The sequence below is a fragment of the Budorcas taxicolor genome, chromosome 17 (genome assembly GCF_023091745.1).
Source record: "Budorcas taxicolor isolate Tak-1 chromosome 17, Takin1.1, whole genome shotgun sequence".
In the NCBI taxonomy this organism is placed as follows: domain Eukaryota; kingdom Metazoa; phylum Chordata; class Mammalia; order Artiodactyla; family Bovidae; genus Budorcas; species Budorcas taxicolor.
Window position 1 is genome coordinate 37,131,504 of NC_068926.1, and position 12,916 is coordinate 37,144,419.

A 12,916-nucleotide genomic window follows, 5' to 3' on the forward strand; every position below is an offset into this window, starting at 1 on the left:
GTGTTCCATAAAAATAGCTCATTAAAATAGACATTATTATCACCAATCTGCCATTGCTATGACAAAGTCTCAATTTTTCAAACTATATGTAACCATAACATATACAAGCTGGTGTGGAAAACTCCAGTGAATTTTTATAATGAGAAGCATATTTGTATATATAAATCATTATTTTTAACATTAAATGATTATGTCTGAGTGTATACTATATGTTTTGCACTTGACTAAAACTGTTTATGTATATATATGTATATTTGTATTTATAATTGCACACCAACCAGGAGAAGGAGAGGTTGCTATCATTAATTTCTTAGCGAGAAAAGGTTGAGTGACTTGCCAGAAATTATAGAGCTATTAAGTAGCCTTGGCATGGTCTAAACCCAAAGCTGGCTGACTTCAGAGCTTGTGTTTCTTGATTGCACCAACTTTAACAAAACGTACACTGTGAAGCAAAGCTCCAAGCAATATGAACCACTTCCTCTGTGGACAAATATGAAAGACTGTTGGACACAGCCATGAAGCTACCCAGGGAAAGGGAATGTTTGAAAAATCTTGGGGAGCCCTTTCACCAGACAAGCTATAGTCAAAATCAGTAGAGTCTTAAAAGGGATACTGCCACAGTCTATGGAACAGAGCACAGAGCAGAAAAGCAATTTGGTGATTTTTCTCACCCATGCTTGGGTAGATTCCCATCATCAATTGGTGCATTAATTCTAACAGGCTCCTAGAAACAGTCATTTGCTTAATAGCTCCTTTGTGATCCAGGGAGCTAATTCAGAATCCCAAATGGCTTCACTTCCAGCTGGGGAGGATGCTAGACAAAAGAGAAAAAAAAATCTAACTTCATTTTTCACAAATAATAGGAAGATGAAAGTTGGAATAAGCTACTGACTATTTTTGTTGGGAAAGAGCTGTTCCATTTTGACTTGGGTCACTGAGACTTAGGAGGCAATTTTCATGTAGAAGTAAAGTATCTCCTTGAGTCAATGTAAGTGGATCAAAGGAAATGAGTAAAATACAAAAATACCCCTTTAATGTTCAAGTTTTCTGGGTCCTACTGGGAGATTTTTGTATTAGAACTTTCAGGCTAAATTCTAAGTATCTGTATGAGTGTCACAATAAACTAAGTCAAATTTATAATTTTATGTCATTGAGACCCTTGAAAATGAATGTCCAGTAACTGAAAACCCAGGTTTACTGTAAATTCAGTTCTTTGCTCAAGTGTAGACTTAAATACCTATAGAAACGTTAAGACACTGATATAATTGCATGATTTTAATTTTCTTTTCAGGTGATAAAACAGGAAGAACTTGGCAAGGACCTTTCTGATTGTACTTTGTATGATCTACTGAAATATGATGATTTTAACTCAGACAAGCACCTGGCTCTTGAAGAATTTTATAGAACATTCCGTGAGTATAAGATCCATTCTCTAATTCCTCTTTGTTCTTTTTCCTGCTTCATTACCCAATATGATGTGTTTGCTTGATCTCAAAGTACAAGCTGCTACTTAAGAGAAGTGATACAACTGAGAAAATTTAAGGGTTTGGCTCTATTGAAAAGAATGTAAGAGGTAAGAGGTTTAATATTGTAAAATAAAGAGCTAGAAATATTCAGTAGCCCTTGCTATCAGTTCTTGTTGATTCTCGTTTAGATATTAATTCCACAGTGCTGTTTCCAAGGTTATTTTAGACTAGGAACAGTACTTCATTGTTTGTCACTGCTTATCAAAAACAATGTAATTATTTACACAGTGACTCTTTTACCTTAGAGGTAAACTAAAGTTGTTTAATAGATAGTTTGCATATATGGTAACAAAATTAGCATAAGAATGAAAATTTATATGTATGTTAAGATACTTTAGAATGAATGATATATGTATAAATGTTTGAAGACTTCTTCAAATTGAATGCGAAATTATAAAATTGTTTTTGTTTTAAAAAGCTACATGCCAGGTTATTCTTTAAAAATAATTCCAAAGGTGGGGGTGGGGGTGGAAACTGGGACAGAAAAACAGAAAGGAATGTTTTCAGAGCTGTGTGTTAAAAATAAAGGAAAAAAAAATCATTAAATAAACTGGTTGGTATTTGAAAATCACAAAGTAATCTAAGTTAAAGGGCATTTTAGATAAATAGATTGTCTTCAATATTTTTATATGTATTCACATATGTAGGGCTTTCCAAATGTATACACATATAATTTTTTTCCAAGATGACAGGAAATAGACTGTTTCATGTAAAAATATCATGTTTGAATTATGCCTGTCATACATCAGCTGTCTGATATTGGAAAAAATTACTTAAATCTCTAAACATTCATATAAATAATGATAGTAATTATCACATAATTCATTTTATATTAAACATTGATCATATTTTATGCAGTATTTGATACTAGCAAAGTAATAAATATGAAAGAGTTGCAGGTTATAAAGCTTTAAGGCAAGAAGTTAGTATGCGCTTCAGATTAAATTAAGCTGTATTTCCACTTTAAGTTGCAAGCAGAATACAAGATGGGATATCTCAGTAAACATTTCATCCTTTAAAGGTGTGTACAACTTTTCAAATGTAAGAAGAAAGCAGCATTATCACTGGAAGATCATGTGAAGAAACTGAAACATGAGAAGTTAAGAATTAAGTGGCTGAATTTATAATTGAATCTATGCCAAACTATGAAGTCTATGTGTCTGTCATTGAACTTCACTCTTTAGCAAGCATTTTTTTGTGTGCTTAGGATAACAGGAATACTACGGTTTATCAGGAAAACATAATATATTATATTATAAAAAATCACATTATATTATATTATGTTATACCAAATCATTTAAGATAGGAGGAGATAAATGTCATAGAAAGTCCTACACAAAATATTAAGTGAATTAAAAATATAATCTCCCCCTTGGGGAGTCAAGGAGAGGTGGTGAAGGCAGTAATAATTTAATGAGTCTTCAGGATGAGTGGATTTGGACTTTGTTGGATGAGAGACGGAAGATGGACAAACAGAATAGTGTCCAAGAGGAAGCAATGTTCCACTACCCTTCTAGACTTCTCTGACTGGCCCAAGGATCAAGCTGTCATGAGGCATATTAGCAGGAGAAAATCAAACAAAGTTTAATAATGTATATAAATGGGAGAGATCCAGGAAAACCAAAACCCTCACCTTAAGTAATAAAACCCTTACCTTAAGTACTGTCCTCAATGACTGAAACTCTTACCTTAAATGACTGAAAGTACCATCCTCAGCTAAAGACAAAAGAGGACTTCTGAGGGGAGGAAGGCAATTTTCAGACAGATGAAAAAGCAGATGGTTGGTAAACAAGTGTTTGCTGGGCCCTGCAGAGAAAATAGAACATAGAGAGGAATTTTAACAAACAGAGATTTGCTAAGTTCCTCCCTGTCCACACCTAGTTCACATTATACTTAACCTACAGTGACAGCTCCTTTCCTGGAACAGGTCTTCTATCTGCTTTCTTTTAGGCAGTTAGGGGGAAAATTGAAGTTACTGTCTCAGTCTTTTGGGCTTTGATTGTCTCTTTAGTACACAAGTAGTACGTATACTAAAGAGACATTTTAGGGTGTCAAGTATGCTTCCTATTGTGGTATAAATAAAATCTCAGCTGCATGATATACCACAGTATTTAGAGAAATGAGTCCAACCACATGCTCTTTTCTAAGTCTGAAAGTCTATGAACTACCTATTATTGCTATTTTACTAACTTATTTTATTAAACAGGCAGTCTAATCTAACAACTACTATTCCACACTCTCATAATATGAAGACACTGGGATTTGGCTAAATAAAAGTACTTGAAATTTGTAACAATAGCAGGAAATATTTTTAATGGTATATAAACTATCAAGGGTGAATAAGAGAATTAAATATGTTTCTACAGGATTTTTATTTAAAATGTAGTTATTGTTGACGCTGGAAAAGTGGAGCCAGAAAATAACAAAACAATGAAAATAAAGTGTGAATAACGTATTATTTTTGTGATAACATGGCAAAGACTGAATAGTGATCCCTAGCAATATCAATACATAAGAATCTTCTCAAGAATACTGCTATCTGGCCCCGATGAAGGGGAAAATATGAAACTGTGTTTGAGAGATGATTTGATGCTGCTAAGGAAGGCAAGGTAGTTCAGTATATTGTAAAGAAAAATAAAATTATGCAATTCAGAAATCTGTAGCATCAGGACAAGCATTCAATGGAGCCATAGTGAAACATGGTTTATAAAGGAACTATTGGGCACTAGGAACAGTTGAATTTGGATAGAAGAAAATCTATATGATTCTGTTGATGGCTGGAAGGTAATATGGTGTCAATTTTACAGAAATTATTTATAGGAAATGCCATGAAATTGAATGAATATCATTAATGGTTCTGCTATTAGGTGAAAATTGTGTCTAATACAAAAGGTCTACATTTTTAATATTTTGAACCATAAAGGGATAATGGGTAATGCAAGCACTTGGCAATCGGCAATCATGAGCTTTTTTCTCTTTGAATCATCACAAAACTTTTTCTTAACTATGATAAAATTATGTTAACAATCAATTGGAAAAGATAATGTTTTTCTAAGTAATACTAGAATTATCTGGAGTGTTTTAATATTCCTTGTGGTTTAACCAAGCAGTTTTCCATACAGTTTTACATTATTAGTGTTTCAACCTTATTAAACAGGGCAACCAGTTCTATAATGACTTTTTGGAGAGAGCAAAACTAACTTGTATGGATTATCTGTATCAGCAAGGTATTTATATGTGAGTAGGAAACATATGCCTATTTCTTTCTCTCCTTCTGTTATAATACAACTACACCCACCTCAGTTTTGTGACAGGATTTGTGTAATGACATCATTTTTAAAAATCATTCTATTTAAAATATTAGTATTATGAATAAAAATGTATAAAAATAGTGAAAAAGCAATCCATTTTAAAATTATGTACTAAGTACCTATGTGTATAGAGTGGTGTATTAGTTAAAGTAACTTGAAAAAGATGTTTCCTTTCCCAGAGGGATACATCATCTGAGAAAGACAATGATAAAAATGACAGGTGGAGGAAGGGTAAATACTAATCATTTTTCACACATAGAATTCATTCCCCCAGATAGTTTCTAAAAGGAAACCACGGAAAACTAAAAAGTCCCTAAATGAATATGAATTATTGAATTCCAGTTAATAAACTCCCATCATATAAAATGGGAAAAAGTTTGCAAAGCAAACAGGTAAATGTTAATGGTAAAGAAAAAAAAAGCCAGCTCACCATTGAGTGTTATTACATTATATTATAGTGCTGTTTTCACACTTATAAGGTTTTTCATAATTTTTTTTCATTTTGGATAAGATAAATTATTTCATTATTTCCTAATAAGCATTATGTGACATTCTTAATTTCTCTCCAGTGTTTTTGACATTAGTAAAAAATCCTTTGAGTTTTCTAAGATACCTAAATCCCTCACTCTCACTGCAAGTATCAAATATCTTAAATCATGCCTTCTTTGTTTAACAAACTTGGAAATCTGTGTAATGGGATCCAATAAAACTAAGTGAGGTCAGACATAGTTTTGAATACTTGGAGGAAATACTAAACCTTCTTTTCAAATTGTGGGCACCCTGCACCCATGCATTTTTGTTGTCTCAATAGTAAAATGTGTAGATTTGCAGTGTAAACAGTGCTTAGAATTAAAAACAAATAGTATTTTTACTAACTGTAAGGACTTGTACTGACATATAGAAACAGTATTTTATTTTCTTCCAACTGAAAATCAAAATACAATGTTTGATTAAGTTTGACTTGCCTTGAAATACATATTTTTGCTTAAAATCTGTAGGTAAGTGCAAGTAATTCACCATCAGACAATATGACCACACACAGAATTTCAGAAGTGATGTTCAAATGTTTATATATATTTAGTTTTGCACATTCAGTTGGGATAATAAAGTACAATTATATGACTATTAATTTTAGGAAATATTTGTTTTCATTTGGACATTTAGATTGCCAAAATTAGTGCAGTTGTCTACCCCCTAAATGTACATTTGTTTTGGAAATGCTTATCAAGTACTTAATTTCCTAAGTTAAACTATATGTTGCTTTGATTTAAAATTGTATGAAGTGAGGAGTTTGTGTAATTCTGACATTCTTGAAATTTTATTAAATAATTATGAGTTGTAGTTCCCTAAGCCATTTATATATGCTTTAAGACACGTATGTGTTCTAGTGGTTACAGGTCTAATGTCACCCTTAAATATATCTTTATTCAATTCAGAAGCAATCTCTATGTGGAAGGATCCACAGGAAGATATTTTTCTACTATGCATAAAGTAATTCAGGTTTTGCAAGCCTAATGCATCAATTGTGAGATTTATATTGAAACTAATTGTACAATATCTATCTCTCATTTTTAAAAAAGAATAATTAGGATTCTAATTTTTTTTTAATGCAAAAGTTACTTTAAGTCACCTAAGTCTTCATGATTATATGTGAAAACCTTCTTAATGGAGTATAGATTTGATAGTGACATTCTAAGGAAAAGAAAATTTATTTTTCTAGGAAATCACAGTTGCTGCAATAAAATGTTAATTATCGGAACCATCTAATAACTCAAGCAATGAAATATGAGTATCATATTAACATTCATTGACATTACATCATTAGTATATGAAAGTTCTTTATTTGAGAAAAATAGCTGAATTTAGTGACCAGAATTTAGTGACCAATTAAGACTGTTGAAGTATGTGAAAGTGATGGAGACAGGACTAGAAGAGCAGTAGCAATAATGTAAGGCTGTGTCCATATTTGGAAAATAGCTTACAAGTAGAATTAGCTGGTGGAGAAGGCAATGGCACCCCACTCCAGGACTCTTGCCTGGAAAATCCCATGGACAGAGGAGCCTGGTGGGCTGCAGTCCACGGGGTCGCTAGGAGTTGAACACGACTGAGCGACTTCACTTTCACTTTTCACTTTCATGCATTGGAGAAGGAAATGGAAACCCACTCCAGTGTTCTTGCCTGGAGAATCCCAGGGACAGGGGAGCCTGGTGGGCTGCCGTCTATGGGGTTGCACAGAGTCGGACGCTACTGAAGTGACTTAGCAGCAGCAGAATTAGCTGGATTAGATGAGTGATTACATACACATGGGACGAAGAGGGTAGGGTCAAGGATAATGTCAAACTATCTAGTTTGCATACAAAGTTAAACAATGATGCTACTCATTAAGGTAGGAAGCACAGGAAGAGAAACAAGTTTGGGGAGTACATTTAGTTAAATTTTAGACATATTGGCATATTCAAATAGAAACTTTTAGCTGCAGAATCAGGTGGCCCAGAATCAGGTGAGAGCTCTGGGTCACAATGAGAAACATAGAGCATGCAGTTAAAATTTGATTCTGTGGCAAGGATGGAGGTGTCCAAGGTAAGTACAGGAAGTCCCCTTCATATGAGCAAGTTCCATGCCAAGAGCAGATTCATAAGTCTGGTTTGTTCATAAATCCAACAAAGTTAGCCTAGCTACCCAACTAACACAATCAGCTATATAGTACTGTTCTATATAATAAGTTTATAATACTTTTCACACAAATAATACCTAAAAACACATTTTTAATCTTACAGTACCTTGAAAAGAACAGTAGTACAAGTACAACAGCTGGCACACAGGGGCTGGCACTGAGTAAGCAGGCAAGAAGAGTTATTGACTGGAGAAGGCAGAGGAGGTGGCAGATGGTAGAGCTAGCTGAAAGATCATCAGCAAGAGGAGGTGAAGAGCAAGCTGCAATTTCTCTTATGCTTGACACTGAGGGAACACATGGTAGCATCTTTGAAAGTTCACAACTTGAAGAGTCATATGTAGGAGACTTACTGCTTGTGGAGAGAAGAGTAAAACGGCAGTAGGAAACTAAAACTCAACAATATTAGCACGGAGAGAAAGGAGGAAAGCCAAAGGAGTACACCATCAGGCACTTTTAATATAGAATTGTTTTCAAGGCTAAGTTCAAAGCAAGAAAGTATACAACAGATGAACAGGCACTGGATTGGCAAGAAGGAAGTTGTTGGTAACTTTCGTCATGGCACTTTGCAACAGAGATGGAAGTATAGACAGTTAAGTGCTAGTGGCTGAAAAGTTGGATATAAAAAAGTGAAAAAAAATTCTGAGCAAAGAAGCAGAGCACATAAATGTACATTAAAGTATATATTTAGTTAAAATCTAAATTATATAAAACTCATTTGTGGTTATAGTAGTTAATGTGAATGGTCCTCTTTGGGAACATGGGCAAAAGAAAGACTTCTAACGTGCTGGCAAGCTTATGCTATTTATCTGGATTTAAAAATTCCACACTGATTTGGGAAATGCTGCATTGGATTGATAGAACTGCTATATTCATAAAAGAATCCATACTGGATCATCGTAGTATAAAACTTTGCAGGAACTTTAGTTGACTGATTCACTGGAGAAATCAATCTACTACAAGCTTTGATTACAAAGTTAGTTCACATGTGTGTATGGCTATAATCTTCTGTGTTGGAGTGTGCAGATATGCCCTGATGGTTGGATAAATACAGAATCACTGCCTTACAGATGGTTACACTGTGTGTTATTTTTGCTGTGTCTGGGTTCCAGCCACTATAAAAAAAATACTATTGCAAAACATGATTGTTGAAATTTTATGTATACACACATATTCCAAAAGGACAGTTTCTTGGTCTTAAACCAAAAACAAAACAACAAAAAAAACAAAAAACAAAAACTTTTATACCCTAACTGTTAATAAAACAACAACTGATGAGGTAATACAGATTTGAACCATGATTTTAAAATCTTCAAAACTGTAAGATTATATAACTATGATCTTAAATCTTTCCAATTTCAAGATGACTCTGTCCTCATCCTGTTTATATTACCTTAATCTGGTGTAGCTGATATACCTTTATATTTCTCTTTTTACCTATAACCACTGGCATTCTACATGCTCTTATCTCTCACAGGTAAATTTTGTTTGTTGACCTGTTTGTTACTTTTAAGTGCAGACTGAATTAGATATTTCAACTTCTTTTATTTCAAGTGAAACACTTTTATTTACTTCTTGACATTTTGACTTTTCTGTCATATAGATATTGAAAATAAGAACTTGTCTGAGACAAAGTGAAATAGAAATAAAAAATAATGAAATGGTAACTGACCAATTATTCTTATTTTTTACACTGTGACATACCTTGTCAATCACAATTTAGTGCATCTGACTTAAAATTACTTTCCGCTTATTTCAGTATAATATTCTGGGGAGAACTTTGCCTGAGGCTGTTTGTAGATTTTCACAATCATATCTGTAATTCACTGGTAAATAATCTGCCTGCAGTGTGGGAGACCTGGGTTTGATCCCTGGGTGGGGAAGATCTCCTGGAGAAGGGCATGACTACCCACTCCAGTACTCTTGCCTGGAGAATTCCATGGACAGAGGAGCCTGACAGGCTACAATCCATGGATTCATAAAGAGTCAAATACTATTGAGTGACTAACTATTTTGCTTTCACATTTAAGCTTTGTTAACCCCCTATTCTTAATACCGGAGAAGACAATGGCACCCCACTCCAGTACTCTTGCCTGGAAAATCCCATGGGCGGAGGAGCCTGGTGGGCTTCAGTCCACGGGGTCGCTAAGAGTCAGACACGACTGAGCGACTTCACTTTCACTTTTCACTTTTATGCATTGGAGAAGGAAATGGCAACCCACTCCAGTGTTCTTGCCAGGAAAATCCCAGGGACAGGGGAGCCTGGTGGGCTGCCATCTATGGGGTTGCACAGAGTCAGACACGACTGAAGTGACTTAGCAGCAGCAGCAGCATTCTTAATACCAATTTCTCAGAAAAATCTTGAATTGAAGCTTGCATTGTCCTTTTGTGATATGAAACCATATCTGGTTGGCATCTCCTCATAGCGGCTTTACTGTGAAGATTCCAGCCACACTGCTGTCAAAGATCCCATCTATTTGGACATGAAACAGTGGCTGCAGATTGGCAACAAAGCCTTTGCTTCATTTTAAAGTAACTCAGATTCCCAAACTGAGTTCCTACTTATGGGATTTAAGTTTTTAATTGGCCAAAATTGTTCAGCAGTTTAAAACAATTGGAATGAAATATGTCACATTTAAATTATTAGCTCTTTTCTGAATTTCTTTCTCTAGGTTGGTTTGAAAGGATGCATTTTATCTAAAGTTTCCAATTGAAAGTTTCCTTATAAAAGTCTGTTCTGTCAAGTGATCCTTTAGAGAGGCATTAATTTACCAAGCGAGTGTTATTATGAACTATAAAAAGCGATACTTATAAACACATAATAGCAGATGAATCAGATATTTTTTAATTTATACTATTTGGAAGCTAATACTTAAAAATTACATTTTTACTAAATTTACTTTTTAATGTATATCTATTACTTAGGCTTCTCTGGTGGCTCAGACTGTAAATAATCTACCTGTGATGCATGAGACCCAGGTTCTATTCCTGGGTCGGGAATATACCCTGGAGAAGGGAATGGCTACCCACTCCATTATTCTTGCCTGGAGAATCCCATGGACAGAGGAGTCTCTGTGCTACACTCCATGGGGGTCACAAAAAGTTGGACATGACTGAATGACTAACATGTTTGTTTTCACTTCATAGTTATTACTGTCTCTCTTTCTTTCTCTCTCTCTCTCTTTTTTTTTTTTTTTTTTTACCCACTAGAGGTCTATCCTGTCATTTAAGTGAGTTCTAACACTTTCACAGAGGAGTTGTATGGATATTACCAGATAAAACATGAAGCTTTACATAGAACTTATCAATGCATATAGAAATCATAAGATTTATGTTCAGTGTCATATTCATTTGAATCCATTGTATCTTGTTGAAAAAAAGAAATGAATCAAAGTGTTTCAGATTTTCATAAATTTTAACCCAAATCACGTATCAATAAAAGTTCTATCAAGGTCTTTATTTTTTGCTTGCATTTATTCCATAATTCTACAGTTTTTTTTTTTAAAGAAAGGATATTTATTTTTCTTGGGCTTCCATTCCTCGATCCTTGGGTCAGGAAAATCCCCTGGAGAGGAAATGGCAACTGCCTCCAGCTTTCTTGCCTGGAAAATCCAACAGGCAGAGGAGTCTGGAGGGCTACACTCCATGAGATCACAAAGAGTCAGACATGACTTATTGACTAAAATACAAAAACAATATTTATTTTTCCTATTGTAGAAGTTAAAGACCAGAGAAAGACATTCAAAACAAAAATAAGAATCTATTTTAATTCCACCATCAGTTAAAATCACATTGAGAAATATATATGACCATATTACTTTTATATTCAAGATTTCTTTTAATTCTACCTTCTTTTAATTAATTGCATATTGGAAACACAGCATCAACAAATATAGTCTAATGTCATGCTTTTAATGACCTGCATTTGTATAAAGATATCATGATTATAAAAATTAAAATCATGATACTTTATTACTGTTGTAAAGCTATTATTCCTCTCCTTAGAGATTAATGCTAACTCATTTAAAAAGAAGGAAAAGATTTTCTTTGTCCTAATAATTTTAATTTTTGTAGTAGTTGCATTACAAACAGAAAAGAAAGAAGTAAAATTGATTTTAAAGACACTTTATTTGCCTCAATATATTCAAAATATTATTGTCACAACATAAAATCAAGGAAATGATTTGTATAATTTTTCTCATCAAGTTTTGAAGTCTACCATATATTTTATATGTCACCTTCTACCAGTGCTTCCCTAATGTTTCTTATCAATTGAAGTTTAAACTGTATTATCTCTATTCACAGTTAACACCTCTAAAATATATTATCTGATTTTTAATTATCTTATTTTAAAATTAATGACTTTTTTCCTTCTGATCTAAAATAAATGGACCAATTATGTAAGCCTTCCATTGAAAACCTGTTCTAAGAATAAAAGAATCACTAGTCTGAGTTTCTTCCATCCTTGTACTGAATGAACAGTGAGACAGTTTCAAGGAGCCCGTACATCCTTATATATCACAAAGTTTAATATCCAGTTTTGGAGAGTATTGAAAATAGTTTCAGACTATTGTTACCTCTGAGATCCCAAAGAATTAATACACTACACTCAAAATAACCTACATTACCAAAATATTCTGCAATGCCTCGAGGTCATCACAATGAAAAGAAATGCATGAACATAAATCAAATCCCTAACGATTACACAGTGGAAGTGAGAAATATATTTAAGGGTGATAGAGTGCCTGATGAACTACAGATGCAGGTTCATGACATTGTACAGGAGACAGGGATCAAGACCATCCGCATGGAAAAGAAATGCAAAAAGCAAAATGACTGTCTGAGGAGTCCTTACAAATAGCTGTGAAAAGAAGAAAAGCTAAAGACAAAGGAGAAAAGGAAAGATATACCCATTTGAATGCAGAGTTCCAAAGAATAGCAAGGAGAGATAAGAAAGCCTTCCTCAGTGATAAGTGCAAAGAAATAAGAAGAAAGCAATAGAATGGGAAAGACTAGAGATCTCTTCAAGAAAATTAGAGATACCAAGGGAACATTTCATGCAAAGATGGGCTCAATAAAGGACAGAAATGGTATGGACCTAACAGACAGAAAATATTAAGAAGAAGTGGCAAGAATACACAGAAGAACTGTACAAAAAAGATCTTCACAACCCAGATAATCACAATGGTGTAATCACTCACTGAGAGCCAGATAACCTGGAATGTGAAGTCAAGTGGGCCTTAGAAAGCACCATTATGAACAAAGCTAGTAGAGGTGATGGAATTCCAGTTGAGCTATCTCAAATCCTAAAGATGATGCTGTGAAAGTGCTGCAGTGAATATGGCAGCAAATATGGAAAACTCAGCAGTGGCCACAGGAATGGAAAAGATCAGTTTTAATTCCAATCC

At 34.0% G+C, this 12,916-nt stretch overlaps 1 protein-coding gene across 1 annotated transcript in view; it reads left to right on the forward strand.

The window, feature by feature from the left end:
- FSTL5 (follistatin like 5) overlaps positions 1-12,916 on the forward strand; it is an 858,755-nt gene that overhangs the window by 424,042 nt on the left and 421,797 nt on the right. Inside the window, exon 5 of the mRNA XM_052654835.1 lies at positions 1,292-1,412. Within this exon, the coding sequence (XP_052510795.1) occupies positions 1,292-1,412 (121 nt within the window). The remainder of the gene's footprint in view (positions 1-1,291; positions 1,413-12,916) is intronic.